The 17,083-nt window shown below is 39.4% G+C and overlaps 2 protein-coding genes across 3 annotated transcripts in view; both read right to left on the bottom strand.

Moving 5' to 3' along the window:
• Positions 1-279: 279 nt before the first annotated feature.
• uraha (urate (5-hydroxyiso-) hydrolase a) lies at positions 280-3,305 on the bottom strand. 2 transcript variants are annotated; one of them, XM_042489701.2, is made up of 4 exons: positions 3,075-3,305; positions 1,350-1,489; positions 1,104-1,239; positions 280-846 (listed from the first exon to the last, which is right to left on the bottom strand). In XM_042489701.2, exons 1-4 carry the CDS (start codon positions 3,126-3,128, stop codon positions 781-783), a joined length of 396 nt encoding a protein of 131 aa, XP_042345635.2. In that variant the 5' UTR covers positions 3,129-3,305; the 3' UTR covers positions 280-780. The 2 variants fall into 2 exon arrangements, with proteins under 2 accessions (XP_042345635.2, XP_042345627.2); XM_042489693.2 differs by having other exon boundaries at positions 280-917; positions 3,075-3,295.
• Positions 3,306-5,034: 1,729 nt separating this feature from the next.
• The window catches only part of LOC121945359 (uncharacterized), a 49,031-nt gene continuing 36,982 nt past the window's right edge, over positions 5,035-17,083 (bottom strand). Inside the window, exons 3-7 of the mRNA XM_042489493.2 lie at positions 14,992-15,042; positions 10,111-10,280; positions 8,766-8,879; positions 7,447-7,604; positions 5,035-6,444 (exon numbers count right to left, since the gene is read on the bottom strand). Of these exons, the coding sequence (XP_042345427.1) occupies positions 6,406-6,444; positions 7,447-7,604; positions 8,766-8,879; positions 10,111-10,280; positions 14,992-15,042 (532 nt within the window). The 3' untranslated portion in view covers positions 5,035-6,405. The remainder of the gene's footprint in view (positions 6,445-7,446; positions 7,605-8,765; positions 8,880-10,110; positions 10,281-14,991; positions 15,043-17,083) is intronic.

Below are 17,083 nucleotides of genomic sequence, written 5' to 3'. Positions count from 1 at the left end.
TGATAATTAGCAGCAGTAGTAGTATTTTTATTATTACTGTTATCATTATAGACCATTTTTTTCCGATATTTTTACGAATAATTGACAATTTTTAAGAGTCCTCGTTTTGAGAAGGGAAATTGCAATAGATTTTATTGGTGGGGTGCTCACACATAATGTGATTTTTAGTCAGTTACATTTAGTATAAAGTACAGACAGTGCTGATATTTTGAAGAAAAAAAAAGACTCGCAGACAGGCTCATAGCCTATTGATGTTGACAAAAGAACAAAAAGACATACTTGACAGTACACACTTTATTTTATAGGTTAATTAATACATTGTATGTCTTATAAACTGCAGATTGGTTAAATTAGAGTTGGGCACTTTGGAGAAAATCAAATATCAATGAGATTCTTGATAAATAATCATTAGTAATGTGGATATAATAAGAAAGTGTGTTAAGCAAGGTAAGTTCAGAAAATGACATCAGTCTATTGTAATGCAGCCTTTAAAACCAGAAAAAAAGAAAAAACTTACAATGTTATGATATCCAAAATATAAGACAATATCTATTCTCATATAACAACATCCATATAATATCAATGTATTATCCAGCCTGAGGTTAAAGATAATGTATGATTAATGTGGTTTGTTTAATTGCAAAAAAAGTTGTATTGATCATAACGTCTTTGCCCATGGTGGAATCATTCAGATGGACCGTAATGTTAACAGTTGTGACAGTCATGGTGGTGCTGGGATGAACGCTCTTGGCGGGGTTGCCTCTGCCTGTGATGTGTCTGTCAGCTGATAGATGGAGGTAGTCTCAGCATGTTCATCATGTTGATCCTTAGCTCCCTCTGTATGTACTATAAGAGAAACGACTTAGGAGCAGAGGGACATGGTACTTTTGGCCAGGGTTGTTTATAGTGAAGATAATCTGCAACAAAACACCAAACATGAAACAGAGCAAAATTAAAAGTGTGCATCCCTTGCATATGAAAGTTTAAATGAGGGTACAAATTTGCTGATCTGTTGAAAAATATTTTAACACCTAAAGCAAGTTAAGCAACGATTTGGATGGAAGCTGAGGATGTTTGCATGTTGACACATAACATTTCCTCACCTCAACATACGGGTAAAAGCAGGCCTCTCCCAAACTCTCCCAGTATTGACCAGTCTCAAAACGCATTCTGTACACACCAGATGTAAACATTTGTCTTGTGATGAGTCCTGGGCAGCGTCCATCAGCATTCGTGGTCCTGTTGAGACAAAATAAGATTGGAAACCAATGAAATATATTGTTCCATGATCATACTGTGTGACTCTGTGTGTGGTATTTTACTCATGTCTGTTGTCCTCAGCGTTTTACCCAGTGGTTATCAAACTCCAGCCATTAGTGGAGGGGTCTTGTCGATGGAGACTGAGGGCCATGTTTGAACCCGGGACACCCATCGCAGTGTTCAGCACATGGGTGGTCAGAGGACTAGGTGAGCCTGCCATTGCTGTGATCTACAGAATAAGGAAATAAGATGCACCTGTTTACATCTGAATAAATCACATTAGAGCACAATATTAATGACTTTCACAAATCATTTTCTGACAGCTGGTAAATACGTATTCATACAGGCCAGTATTTCTCGGTGTGCATGACTTTCAAAGTTGTGCTTTCTGCTTCCTTCACCAATAATGAAAATTTAGATGTTTTTAAAGAGAACCAAACATATATGTAAAGATCTGGAGTTCATTAATTTTCCGTAACTACTTATCCTGTTAGGGGCTGGAGGCTTTCCCAGCTGACATTGGGTGAGAGGCAGGGATACAGCCTGGACAGGTGAGACAGACAAGCACTCATGCTCAAATTCACACCTGCAGCCAATTTAGATCTGCCAATAAGCCTAACCTGTATGTGTTTGGACTCTGAGAGGAAACCAGAGAAAGCCATGTGGACACAGGGAGAAAATGCTCCACACAGAAGAGACCCCCCACCACCCAGGTTTGAACCAGGGACCTCTTGCTGTAAGACAACATTGCTAACCACTGCACCATCGTCTCACCCTTATCTGGCCATGTAGAGTGAAACTCCTACTCCAGAACACCACAGATTAAAATGCAGATTCCTTTTTTATGCAGATTCATAAGTTTGTCATGTATTGAAATTGGAAATACTGACAAATTTTGCAATGGGATCACTCCGGCCGAGGTACAGGTCTATGATTCAGAGCTTCCTTACCTCTGGCACCCTTACTTGTACCGCACCCATCTTCGAACTCGCCTGTTATTGTGATTTTAGATACAAACTTGCAACGTTTCATGAGACAGGGACATGACAGGTGGTCAGTACTTCACTACTTTGTTCCCCTCTACCTCAGATAACGCCCATCTTCTAATTCAACCTCTGTTTCGATCTGAACTACACATCTGTAGTTCTGTGACTCCATTTTGCACCATTGCAATATTATCACGTTGACAAAATTTTTCCACAGACAGCCGGCACTTTATTGAAAATGGTTTCTGTGATAGTTGTTAATACAAGTGCACTAGGACCCCATTTTGCCATGATCTCACTCACTCACACACACACACACACACACACACACACACACACACACACACACACACACACACACACACACACACACACACACACACACACAGACTAACAAGGTGAAAACAATAGCAGCTGTCTCAATGTTGTCATGGCAGGTAAATATCAAAATAAACATGCAGGTTGTGATTTACCATGTATAACTCCCTAAAATAATTGCAAAACAGGTAAATTACTTCTACTTGCTACAGTACAAGGTAGTTCTTGATACTGATATTAAAATCGTAAAGAAACCCTTCTGATAATGTTTTACATTTCAAAATAATTAATTATTCCAATTAAATCAAAGGTTTTTTTCAGTTTATTTTAGTGACCTTACTATCGCTTGCTCCTGTTGAAGCCTCTCTAGTCACACACAAAATATCTCTTCAGCTGGAGTTCATGTTGTTGCCATAAAATATGTTACAACATATTCAAAATATGATGCTACGTCAATTAACATTTAGAATGATTTAAAATCCTCAATTTTCTTTTAAGTTTTGTGCTTACCTTGTCTTCGGGCAGAATATGACCCTTGAGTTGCTGCAGCCTGTACGCACTCATGTGCACCGATGAATGAAATCCAAACTGGGCTAGCAGTTATAACCCCAAAAATTTTATCAGTTATTAAACATCTTCAGATGGCATTATCTTCATGCAGTTCTGCACACTGCCCTATTCAGCATGACATTAAGTACACATGTGCTTATCTTTTTGTCAACAGAAGACTGGTTGTGCAAGAGCCCCTTTTATCATACTTTGCTTTCAGCACTTTGAACTTGGTGGGAATGGATGATGATTTAACTGGAAGGAGTGTAATCTGTCTCTGTGCTCCTCCAATAGTAGCGTCTCCCAAATGAGAAGGATGTATGAGATTTTATGTGTATTGCAGGTTCTGGGTGTCATCCACCACCACTGTGTTATTTGTTTTTTTAAATAGTGAATATATTGCATGCAGATGAGCACAATTACTGGAATTAAAAGCTACAAACTCTTTTTATTTTCTGACATTGTTTGACTGCTGGGTTAATGAACCCTGAATACAAAACCCACAACTTCCTGCTCAAATTCCAGAGATGAATATGAGACCTCCTCTCACCTCCCCAATCTCTAACTTAAATGAAATTCAAACCTGAGAGCTCAATGTAATATTTTATGAATATGGAGCTTAATGTTGACAACAAGTCACAGCTGTGTAAACAAATTAAAACATGATGACAATTCCAACAGATAATCTAGTGGATATTTTCTTTGAAAACACTGCTGTCATTTCCTGTAATTCAAATACTGACCTGTGATATCAGGCACGCTTTTGAAGACAACATGTGTTTTAAGTAGCGTGACGAAAATGATCTGCATTTAATGCACAGGGATAACCTCACACTGAGACTGTAGTGATTTATTGTGTTTTCTTAGATAAAAAAATGTCATGAACTGAAGGGCTGTTCTGTGGTAAATACTCGAGACAGAGGGTGTATTTACAAAATTATCCCCAGAGCTTTCTACCATAACCCATGGACTTCATCAGCAAATGCTACTTGCTCAAGATAGTGCAGTTTCTATCACATCCTATTTTTACTTTTAATTTAATATTAACCACACCATTTAGCCACATAAACATCTTAAACTCTGCACTCAGTCTGCATTCATTTTATGCTACACCAGAATAATTTTGTGCAAAGGGTAATATGTAAACAACCATTAGTTATCGGAGTGACCATTTTCTCACTGTGACCTTAGTATCATAGTAATTTACTTTGTTAACGTGTCTCTTTCACTCATTTGTCTTTCTCATGCTAAGATGGCATGTTACAAAAACAGCTGCAGGTGGATTTTTTTTTGTAAAATATGGCTAATTTTGTTTTATTGTAGTCAGCAGGATAGCATGTATTGTTGAAGAGAGAGTTACGTATCGGTAAGATTGTTCTAAAATCTTTTCTAAAAACACAAGACTGTCTAAAGAAAATGTATTTCTTGATCTGTTTTTGACCGGGCTGCCATGTTGTCTCAATAATTTGGAGTCCCATCAGCACTGGACAACTTGCTCTGGTTGGAAACTGCTGCAGTCTGTCTGGACGGTGTTGATGGTAGCATGCTAAAGCAGACACACAGCAGCCCTCAGAGCAAGACACACAGCATGAATGATAACGTGCAGAATTTTGCCTGAGGGTCGGACTGTCCTTTGGTCAAACCACCTATGCACCAAGAGGAAGAAATGTTGTGGGTTCAAAGAGATTTGTGATAGGTCCTCTCAGCAAGCAAAGGGACATTTACCCTGAATGTTCAGTATGGACTCAATTATTGTATAAGTTATACACTTACAGTAGTTGCGCACTGTTTTGGAGCAGTACTTTTTGACATTTCACGATGTCCTAATTGATCACTTAAAGATAATCAATTGATACTCAACATTATTTCCGCATGTCTCCCAAATGTTTGTTTCTCTTTCATTCTTTGTCTCTCTCAGTCTGTCAGAATAAAAACACACTCCCATTTGCTGTATTTATACTCAATATGAAAATACTTTTACTACTGTGACAATGAGTATTTCCACTTGGCTTATTTTAAGAATGCAAACAAAAACATGTAACACCATAAGAATTGTTTTCTTAAAAAACAAAACAAACAAAAAAACATGATAATCCCTAAAGCAAGATTAAAATCAGACAGTGTAACAATTACAGTAAAGTTTACAATAATACACAATATTACACACTGACCTGGGCCTTTCATGTCTTAACAGTGCCATATACATGGTGGAAGAGAGTTGTAACATTCCACTAATACATTTAAAGAAGAGAGCAGATATTTGCATCAGAGTCAAACTCAGAGAGGCATCATACTGAAACTTACAAGCAGAACGCGCCCAGTTTCTCTCCTAAATGATCAGTGTGACTTTTAAATCTCTCAAGGATTACTGTGATTTACTTTGACTAGCAAAACTCTGATTAGAAGTAAACAATAAGGATAGAAAGTCAAGCATCAGCAAAAAGCCCTCTTACAAGATCGAATTTGAGAGTGTAGAGATTTCTTTGTTTTCACAAGTCACATAGTTTGAGATCCAAAGACGGGATTTTCATTTCACAGTACATGTACACAATATTCCATTAAAACCCTTATTCTGAAAATAACAATATTTAAATAAGCTGTTTGCTTGGTTAATAACTGTCAAGGCTTCAGTAATATTATTGGCTCTGTTTTGTTTGTACATTATCTCATTAAAGATATAAAAGGTTTTTTTTTTTTCTTGGGAGAAACTGGTGAAACAGCAGAAACATTATGCAGAATCCACTGACTACACACAGATTATTACTGTATGTGCAGTCTGATACTGGCACGCACTGCCTGCTTTTGAAAGAAGTTTTAATGTGGACATGATAAATTGGTAAGCTGCTTACACTGTGTTTTAATCAGAGAACCCCATTGTCTCATTTGGATTAATACTGAAATATTAGTGTTGGTGCAAACCCTGTCATACAATATAATAGGTACGCCTACTTAGGCCGGATTATAAAAAGTTAAATTCACCTCCATGCTTCCAGTTGTCCTTTATAATTATTTTCTCTCTTTTATTCTTTCAGTTTGACAAATTCTTCTCAATCAGATGTGTATATACTTGACGTGATTAAGTCATGTGTTTCAGTGATTTATATTTACTTAAAAGTACGGCCACAGAAACCAAGCTGCTGTGATACAATTAAATGTATTATGTTATCTGATATGTACACCCTGTTGGAAGGGAGGTGAGCCACTGATATGAGTGTTGGCTTGACGTCTGTTGTTCTCTTCCTCCATGTTTGGCACTTAATCCATGTCTTCTACGTCTTCTCATTTTCCTCCCTCATATTTCCTCTTCGGGGTCAGAGCTATGATTGCTCATCTGTGACAGAGAGATAGACAAAGATAGGACAGTTAGAGACGAAACAAAGAGGCACTTCATTGAAATGCAAGCTCGTGATGACTAAGCAAAATTTAATGGTGCAAGTATAAATGGATTTCACAGTAGTGGAGTCTCTACCTGCTATACGCCTACTCACCTCACAGGACATAATCTGAGTATCTCGTCTGTGTAATTTTAAACCCAAAGCAAAATTTACTTAAAATAATGTAATTTTAATTTAAAAATATTTTTTTGAATTTCTGCGTGAATTTTCCTGTGCATTATTGTTCTAAATTAATACATTTTTTATTCACTAAATGGGGCTCTGACACACATATAGCTTGGAGCTCCAGTGTTTAAGAATTAGGGGCATCTAATGGTGAGGATTGCAGATTGCATCCAGATGAAACTTCTCCTGGTGAGAATTAATTTAAAAATCATCGTTGAGGAGGTTTTTACTGAAAGCCAAATTGTCCGCAGAGGTCTGTTACTCTCCAAAACAAACAAACCAAGTGATCTAAACCAATAAAACACTGAAAAATGCAGTGTTAAGTTACAAATCAGTGTTACTCCACTCTTCTGTCGGAGATGCTGCTAGCCCAGCACCTGCTTATGTGTGCTCACCTTTTTTTCTGATCTGGTGGTTCAGGGTTCTTAATAATGAGATGAATTATCTGCAGAGGTGTCCCCCTTTGCAAAACAAATGCTAAACACACTGAATAAAGCGATTTCATGTTTAAAAAAATCATTGTTTTTCCGACCCTCTTGTTGCGGAAGAGTTGTTACTGCAGTTGCCTACAAAAAAGCAAATGGCCCGATGTTAAGCCAGCCTTTGTTTTGTTTGTTCGGGGCTACAGTAGAAACATAGCAGTGCAATCTCCATTGACAAGGATCCGCCCAAATAGAATCTACACCCTGTACCTTTAAGTCAAATTATCAAAAAGTACAGCATTTTGACTTTTGCCATGAATCTCAGTGCACACAAACTTCAGATGTATTTACTGTGTGGTTGTCATCATCAGGCTCCCTCAGGTCCGTGTCCTCCCTGTGGATTCGATGGCGGGAGCTGGGTGGAGAGAGGGAGGAGAGGGAGTGCTCGGGGCTGCTGGCAGACAGAGCGTATGGTGAGCCAGCTGGACTGTCCTCTCTCAGGGGAGACCCTACAAAACAGGAATAAACAGATACACTCATGGAGTTTAGGTGTGGAGTTTACTGGAAGTCCTGCTTCTTTAGGAGTGTTAAGAAAATACATGTTTTCTGTGGGTCAAAGACAAAAACGTCTGCATGCACCTCACTGACTTTGTAGTAGATGACAGGCAGAAAGCAAGAGTGGGAGTGACAGGATGAAGGACAGATGGGGAGATAGTGAGAGGGAAGTGAGAGACAGCAGAGCTACATAGTGAGGGACAGGGGAATCAAGTAGAGCCAGAGATAAATTAATACGAAGATGAGAGCTATCAATCGCCCAAGGTCATTCAAAGTAGACAGAACACACACATGCACACGCACACTTTCCTGAAGGTGTGCAGCTAGAACTGCAGCTGTGGGACACATTCTCCTTTTAGTACAGTCTATTTGTATATTCAGCCCAATGTTATAATAATGCTTCTAGATTCAAGGTTAAAGTTTTTTTTACAAGATGCTAGCGATGGAGAGGTCAGAGGAGGATGGACTAAATTGAATAAGTGACGTAAATTGTGTTTCAGTTTGTAATCAGTTTAATCAAGATTCCAGTAAAAAAACATTTCCTCAGGAGGGATTATAAGGCTTTGTCCTGTTCCGTCTCGGGGCGGCTGCACTTGCTGGCAGGTGCAATAACTGTATTGTGATTAAATGTCCACATGAGGGCAGCAGCAGCTCTTCCCTCCAAACGCACTGATCTGCTGTTGTTTTCAGTCCCTGATACTCGTCTGTTTTCTGAAGCTTCATCAGTCAGTTCCTTCAACCACACTGTTTGTCCAGCATGTTTCCATAATTTGCTCACAGCCATAAATCCAGACACCTGCACTCCAACTGATATCAGCCTTGATTCAACTTTTTTTTTTAAATTCCTGACTGAAGGGAAATAATTGATTCGTCAGGTAAAATAGGAGTGGCTCTGGTGGTGCAGTCAGTGCGTTCCCATCCCCCAGTGTCCCCCTGCGGCACTGATCCTGAATCATTTTGATTGGGGTTGTGACTGGTGGAGCTAATCAAGCAAAAATCTGAAAGTGGCATATCACCAGAGTCTGCCTGAAGATGTTTTTGATGAGCGAATAGATTATCTATCATTCGATCTCGCACCTACCTGCCTCCACTGTCTTTGTGAATGAGTGTCTCACCTTTGTGGTCATTCCTCTGTGTGTCCATCCTGTCAAGACTGTCAAGCAGCCCATCGATCTGTGTCTTTATCAGAGTCAGCTCCTTTTTAATCACCTGCAACTCCTCCATGCCCACTGCGGGAATGAACAGAGTGAGAACGAAAAGGACATTAGGAATTTAAACAACCTGAAAATCTCTTTAAGGAAAGCTTTAAAGGAATAGTTAGATAAATTGGAAAATGCACTTACTGGCTTTCTTGCAGAGAGTTACATGAGAAGCTTGATACCACTTTCAAATATTGAGGGCGTTATCAATCTTCTCATCTAACTCCCTGCAAGAAAGAGGATAAGCTTCTCAAAATGTCTCAAACTTAAAAAAATGGTATTACTGTCTCATGGTTGTATGCTTTTATGCGCCAGTCAAGTTGCAAGTACAAATTATATCAAGGTCTCTCTTTCTGTTCCTCAGTTATGACATTGAATAAAGGCCAGAGAAATGTTTTTTGTGGAATATTTTGAAGTATCTTTTGAATATCAAATACAAATACTTCTATTAAACAAAACAACAACAGCAAACCACATGTTTTGTGCTGTCACAGCGACCTTGACCTTTGACCACCAAATTCTGATCAGTCTATTCAGTGGATGTTTGTCCCAAATTTGAGGAAATTCCCTCAACATATTCATTGAGGCCCAGTGAAGGTTCGTGCCAAATTTGAAGAAATTCCCTGCAAACGTTCTTGACATATCGCATTCATGAGAACAGGACAGATGTAGGCACATATGAATTGATGGAGAACCCAAAAATATGATGCCTATTGCAACTACTATCAGTAGAAAAACTGCAGAGAGGCTAAGTAAGTTTGTAACACGAAGATTCATGCTGAAGTTCAGGAAGATCTGGAGCCAAACTCACCCTCTCGTCTATGTGCCGTCACACCGGTGAAACAGCAGGTAAATACTGGGACCCCCCCCCCCATTTGCCAATTACAACTGCCAGAGGTAAAAGTAACCAAAATAACAAGTGCAGCCTAAACAAATAACAACCAACAGAGGCATAACACCAATCATAGCTCCTACATTACATGGCCGTGACTAACGCTGGCGCAGAGGTGTAGAAAGTGCCTAAAAAAAGTGCATGCAAAGTATACCATTTTGGTGTATTTTATATTATAACAGTGCATGTTGGCATTGTCTATGTTGTTTTGAACTACTAGGGCAGCATATGCAGAATTTATTTCGTGTTTCTGATTTTCCATTCAGCCGTGGTTTGAATGCAACTAATTTTCTCTTTTCTGTTTTAGACCAACAGTAAATCTGCAGCATCCATTGCAACCTCTTCTTTGAGTCCATTCATATTACTCACACTTGGCTGTGGTTGAACTAGTGGAGTGGGCTCTGGAGCTTTTGGAGTGGGTTCTGTCTCGACTGCGTCTGTGCCCAGAGGAGTAGGAGGAGGAACGGGGTCGCTTGGCCAGACTGGGTCCCAGAGGCGGAGGAGAGAGTGAAGCCGGCACACGCTGGTAGTCATACACCCTGGAAATTCAGTAGAAACAATTTTAAAATGACTCATCTTTAAGTGTGTGCATGTTGTAAGTTGTTGAATTTGTGGTATAGTTTGTGGGGATTTCATGCAGTCCAAGTGTTTGTCTGAAGTTATAAGAAATGCTCACAAGCAAGACATGGTTGTGCATGAAAATGGAGTTTCTCATTTAAATCAACATCTTGCTAATTTAGACTTTATTTTATTGAGGTGCAGCTGCTTGTGTTTTTAGGCAACACTTGCATTTGGGAACTTTGGATTTAGTTCAATGACAAAGAAAGGGCACGGTAACATATTTCTTCAAATAAGGCATTGAGAAAAGAATTGTTTTGGTATCCGCATTGAGACTCAGGTATTGCATTGGCCCTAATGTTGAATAAATTCAAACCCAGCCCCAGCTCAAACAAAGAGCTGACAGAAGCTGAAAAAAAGACATTAAAGGAAAGATGTGACAATGAAGAAAAGCAAGGATTTCATAGATAAATATGGATATTTATATTCTATGTTCCTTTGTATTTGACTTTCTATCTCTGTTTCTGTCTCTCTCACGCCGGCGTTGCCTCCTCCCTGTGGACAGCTTCATGTCTCTATCTGTCACTAAATGTAATTGGTTCTGTCAGGGCCAATCAATAGCTCTCTGCCAGGCCAGTAGTGCTGGTGACGGGGGGTGTATCACAGTCAAACTCTTTAGTGCTTACCGAAAGCACACTGTGTGTTTGTGCATATGTGCTTGTGTATGTTTCAACAGAAATAGAGGGGATGTTGTGACTGGAGCAGAAAGTGACCTCACATTTGATGTCAACACTCATAGAATCAATGTCCAGGTTAAACACAGCTACAGGCTCAAAAGAAACCAATTACCAAGAAGCAAAGCTTCGGGAAACATGGGAACAAGGCCAATCAGATCTATGAATGCTTATACTAATGTTTCTATTTAATTGTAGAAACTGTAAAGGCAGCACAAGACTGAGAGAGATTAAGCTAAATGAAAATAAAGTATAGCCAGGTGTCATTATCATCAAACTAAACTTAAGACTTTCTTAGACCTTTAAATATTACTAGCAAAAACTGTAACCAGCATGCATGCAATTAGAAGCTGCGAAAATCACAAGACACGGTGCCAAAAAAAAAAGAAAAGAAAAATATAGGGAGGGGAAGTGACTTTCACTTTCGCTGGTGTTACTGTCTGCAAACAGTAACCGACCACTCCTGCATCGTATAGCTTAAAACATTAACTGATTGACAATTATGTAATGCTGCCTTCAAGCGAGTGTGCCTGTGGTTACAAGATGTGATGTTGCACACACAATATACATGACATTTGAATTTTTCTAGACAGCTGCAAAGCATCAGCATCTAGAAGCCACTGAAGTTAACAATTTATGGAGCGAGCTGGTGACGTACTGCAGGGAACACAAAGGCAAAATGACAGAGTAAAAGATGCGGCCACTGGGAATATTAATATTTTCCTTGGACAAATTATGAAATTACAAAGAAAAACTTTATTTGAATCAAAATGACACTATATTATATTAATATCCTCCAAACATGAACATCCCTTGTCTCCACCATTTGTGAAAATATGAGTGAACAGTTGAACTCTGAGCTTTCAAAAATATTACCAGGTCATAAATACCACAACAGGAGAGCCTTTATGTGGACTCCTCTTATAAACATGGTATAAATGCCCCATTTGAAGGCAGCATAAAATATTTTTCATAACTTCTCAGCTGTTTATAACAATAATTCTTGGTATAATTAATCAATTAATGTGGCCCTTAGGCTATATAAGTGGCAGATAATTGATGGATGGATTAACCAATTTTAAAAGGAAGAATTAATTTAACTTTTTTTTGCTAAAATTGCTCTTTATGACACAATGAGCTTCTGTAGCTAACAGTAATGACTGTTTGCTTTAGGTTCAGTGTTGCTGACAGAAATGCTACAAAAAATGAATTGCCTCCTGTATGCACAATGTTTAAAGTCTCCTGACAGCCACAATTTTAAAAGTTATGACTAACAGTGTTAAAGACCTTTGCAAATTGAATCTTTGAGTGCTTTTCAGACCAGCAGATAACAAAATCTTCACATTTCTGATCAGCTCAATCTAGTCACTATGTGAATATGTCTGGATGCAGGACAGTGTGAGCACAGGCTGAATGGTTTCTGCAGAACCCTGAGAGTGAAAAGCTCTCCTGCTGTATGTCACCAGCCAACAACAGGGAGGTAAACTGTCAGCTCCAAGGACTTGGAGTTGGACGGTAATGTAGATTTACTGATTGAGCTGTTCGCCAGTCAGGTGCTGCCAGGCTTCCTGAAAAGTTTTGTTTTCTGTTCTGTTATTTTCTCTGAAGCTCAACCTTGCTTGTGCACATTGAGCGCACATCCACAGTACACACATTGACACACACACACATCACAATGTCACATAAGGATGAAGTGTATTAGGCCACCATAAGTGTGCAAGATTAGAGGCTTTGAGCATTGTCCGTGTGGAGAGACACAGAGACCAAAGACTTTAAGTCCTTTAGAGCAGTTTGCAGGGGCAGATAGACAATGTGTTGTTACACCGGCTTTGAAGTGTCATCTCAGAGAATGGAAGCTCAGACAATGAAAGACTGTAGACGAGTGAGGATTACAGAAGAGTGTGTGAGTGTATGTGAGAGGGAGTGTTTGTCTCTATGGATTAGACCCCACACGGAAAGCAGCTTTGTCAGCTCGAGCTGTTATCTGTGTGTTAAAAGACACTTTTCTATCGTGTTCCCACAAGAGGACAGTGGACAAAAACAGTCATTTCTGTCTTTCCCACATATTGATAGTGCACAAAACAACAAACACAGACACAAACACACACACACACACACACACACACACACACACACACACACACACACACACACACACACACACACACACACACACACACACACACAGTCCCCACACACTCACACCCAGAGGCAAACACATGTGCGCATGCATAAATATGCACACATATGCTTCTATCCCCCCCCACACACAGCTGTCAGCAGTGCTGGCCAGCAGCATGGGGAATAATCATGCACTGTGTTAAAAACAAATTGAAAATCAGTGGTGAGTGTTCCCCCTTGAGCAAAGATGGAAAAATGCAGAGGCAAACCAAATGCAAATAATAATAATAATAAAAAAACCCAAAACAACAACAACAACAAAAAGATGACAGTTAATACTCAGAGCAACAGAGCATCGATATGTGTGAGAAAGGCACTGGGATGAGGTGTATATTCTGTGTATGTGCATGTACACTTTGTGACTGCCTGCTTTTATTCAGATCTGCTGAGAGGAGTGTTTATGAGTGAGGCCTGGGGGACATAGGAGGGTCCCTGCACAATTTCAGTGGAGGACAAATAATACAGAGCCACTCTGAGCGGAGCTCAGTCTGACTAACTACTGCTCATAACTGTACATGGCACAAGAGTTTTTTATTCTGCAGCAACATGGAAAAGGTAAACATCAGTGTACGTAGTAGTACTTGAGACCGGTCTCAAGACCACTTTTTGAACAACTCGGCAGCACTTGACTGCATTTACACTCAGTGTTGTGTTTGTCTCAGACAAAGACAGGGTTCCTACAGAGCCTTATAAAGTCCTTATAAGGATTTGATTTATCCTTAATTGGTATCAAAATATCTTAAATACATCTTTCAAAAGTCTTAAAAATAATGTTTTTTTTCTGACACTTTGTTGTGAAATCTCTAAATATCTGGTAATAACCTTTTAATATAATTCCGTTTTTATGATGATATATCATTTCCACGTTCCACTTTTGAACTTATTTTCACATTTTATGTTAAAATCAACATTTGGACAACATTGTACCCAACCATGAGTAACTGATGTCAGTAATATAATATATATATATATAATATATATATATAACACTAATATAACTGTGTTATGCAGAATGGGTCTCTTACTGGTCATGTAGTCACAGCTAATTTCATGATAAGTGCCAAACAATATACTTAGTTTCAAGGTTTAAAGGTGCATTATGCAACCAAAATGTTCAGTTTTGAGTGTTAGTTAAAGTTCCCGTGAAACGATATATGGATTGACGTTTAAAGTGTGCAGACACATAGTAACAGGAAGTGAGTTTTGAGCGAGATTGCAGGGGGGGCTCTTATGATTGGTAAAGCTGGCTGGAAACTACAATGATTGGTGAAAGTTGTGGAAACGTTGTGGTGATTGGATTAAATTGCAAGGCCACACAGAATTCACAGGAATTGGTTGATTTTGCGTGAATTGTTGCAATTGCTACATCGCAAAACCTTGAAGGACGGATTTACACAATGTGGGCATTGTCCATGAAAATGACATCTATGTTGGTCTGAAACTAGCAATGACAGTTGAACGGTGCTCTATGCTGCTTCTACAGAGTGTAAGATAGAGCCAGAGTGATATGAGCTTGAGTGTACTCCAATGGGACTATACTTTACAAATACACAATCTTGGTGTCTTTACAGAAAGTTTGCATTTTTTTGTCTGTGTGTGACAAGTGAGCTCCTGGCCGCTGAGTAGTAACAGACAACACTGTAAGCCGAGACAGGATGACTGACAGCTGTGCGACAGCAAAGATGAAGAATCCACTTTAGCCTCTTCCTTAGCCTTCTGTGACACACAGACAAGCAATAAGGTGTGTGAGCTGCCATGCGTAGCTTTCCGACAGTACCTGTCATAGTAGTCCTCGTGGTAGCTGTCATAGTCCAGGTCGAACTCAGATCTGCAGGAGAGGTGGAGAAAGAGACAGAAGGAGGTGGTTAGTGAAATATTTGCCACCTTTACACGATGCCCTTTTACTGGGGCAATTGCACATTTCACTTAACAAACAGTAAGCTTGGTTGGTGCGTCAGTGTGTAAATGTGCGTGAGCCTCAACAGCATAACATGGCACAATCACTTCATCTGGAAAGAATGCAGCGTTCATGATCTCCAGCCAGCTAGAAAAAGACATCGGATTTGTTTTGCCGCAGCATCCAAGGTGGAAAATCCATAGAAATTGCTTTGTGCGCCAACTGTACCACCCACTGAACATCTCCGTATGAGAGCTTTGTGTACGGCAAGCGGTGAAGCAGGTGAGTGATGTGACAGGAGTGAACTAATATGGGCTGGTAGCTCAAGTGTACCTGCAGAAAAGACCAGAGGAAGCAGAGGACAGAAAAGTGACACTAAGCCAGAGAAAGATCACACTCTGGTGTGTCAGACCTCAGCATTCCTCTCTAATCCGCACACAGAGTGGCTAAAAATCCCTCTATGTTTCTCACCCTCCCTCTGTCTCTCTTTGTCCCTCCCGCTGACTCACCCCCTCAATCCGTCGTTGTCATTCTTTGATTTATCTGTCATGCTTCCTTTTTGTTTAAACTGACCTCACTCTCTCCATTTCTCTCTTAATCAGTCTCACACTTCAACTCAAGAGCTCCACTCGCAAGATAAGTGTTTATTTGCAATGTAGAACTAATCAAATTTATGATAAAAAAAAGAATATTTCTGCATACTGTGTTCTAACATTTAAGATGTATGGAATCAGTAACCTACATTGTAATGAGTGTGACTTAAACCTGCAAGATGTTTTTGGCCTCTTGGGGTAGTGGAAACAAGTTATGAAAACAATGTTGCCATGTCATCACAATTTAAAGGAGCAGTGTGTAGGCTTGAGTGGCATCTTGCAGTGAGGCTGCAGATTGCAACCAAGGGAATACCCCTCTGCTCGACTCTCCTTTTCAAGCCTACATCGGCCTTAAAGCTACAGTTGTTAATTTTTATGATAATAACTTTTGTGTCATATTTGCTGAAACTGTCACTAAGAAGTACATGAGACACAACTCCCTTTGTAGATATGAACAATTGATGTATAAAGAGAACTGGGTATAGTATTGGAGGCCTGGCCCTGTTCACTCCTATAAAAGTTGCTTATCATGGAGCCAAAAAAGGTTGATAAAGTCAGTATGAAATTAACCCAATCTTACGTATCATGGTGCGCATAGTGGTAAAGACTTACAGCAGCCAAATGACTAACTTACAGCAGCTGGGCGTCTAACTTCTGGTTTTTCCCTTCGCTAATTTAAATGATTATATGGATCCAATCCTAAAATTAAAACGAACGATTTTGTGGGGGTTGTGATGCTCCAAACAATTTTCACTGATTTCCAAATGTCTCTTTGTGTAAGCTTATGGGAGAAAGTCTTGTCATGTCATGTCATTATGTCAGCCCACATTCAGACAATATAATTCTAAAAAATATGTGACTTTTTAGCTCACTTTTGGGAAAAAAAAACACCCACAGTCCTTGCCATCTTGCTTATCTGTCACTCAGGGAGAAAGAAATTCTCCTGGTTGTAGTCACACAGCTCTTCTCAAAGAAGAGATGGTTTTTTTTTTTTTTGTCAAATGTCAGGATAAACAGCAGGGGGCTAAGCCAAATACAGAATTATGTGCTTGTACACATACCTGGGCAAACATCGCCTGGCTGTGAGAAGCTAGTGTGCTAGTGTCTCTGGATCTTAAGTGTAGACTTTATTCAGACTTATCACGGCTCCTTCAGCATAACTCTCACGAACTCTTCTCTATTGTCAGAGCTTAGTGAGCAGGAAACCACAAAATAATTCAGTGGTAATGTCTAATGTCTGAGCTCAACACTTGCCAAAAATGCAAAGCAGAATGTGTTGTTTTATCTCATTGTGTGTCTTGATTCTTCTGCTTTTGGGGACACAAAAGTAAAATCTTTAATGAATTGTCCCTTTTACAGTACATCCTGTTCCTGTTAAG

This window comes from Plectropomus leopardus, chromosome 1, assembly GCF_026936395.1.
Source record: "Plectropomus leopardus strain MGB_pleo_1.0 chromosome 1, ASM2693639v1, whole genome shotgun sequence".
Classification (NCBI taxonomy): domain Eukaryota; kingdom Metazoa; phylum Chordata; class Actinopteri; order Perciformes; family Serranidae; genus Plectropomus; species Plectropomus leopardus.
This window is presented reverse-complemented; position numbering and strand designations above follow the sequence as displayed.

Bases quoted from the DNA above. Each gene is read 5' to 3' on its own strand.
- uraha (XM_042489693.2), bottom strand. From the start codon at position 3,128: ATGAGTGCGTACAGGCTGCAGCAACTCAAGGGTCATATTCTGCCCGAA. The intron at 1,490-3,074 runs GTAAGCACAAAA...CTTATTCTGTAG, and splicing joins ATATTCTGCCCGAAGACAAG to ATCACAGCAATGGCAGGCTC. The intron at 1,240-1,349 runs GTAAAACGCTGA...TTGTCTCAACAG, and splicing joins TGGAGTTTGATAACCACTGG to GACCACGAATGCTGATGGAC.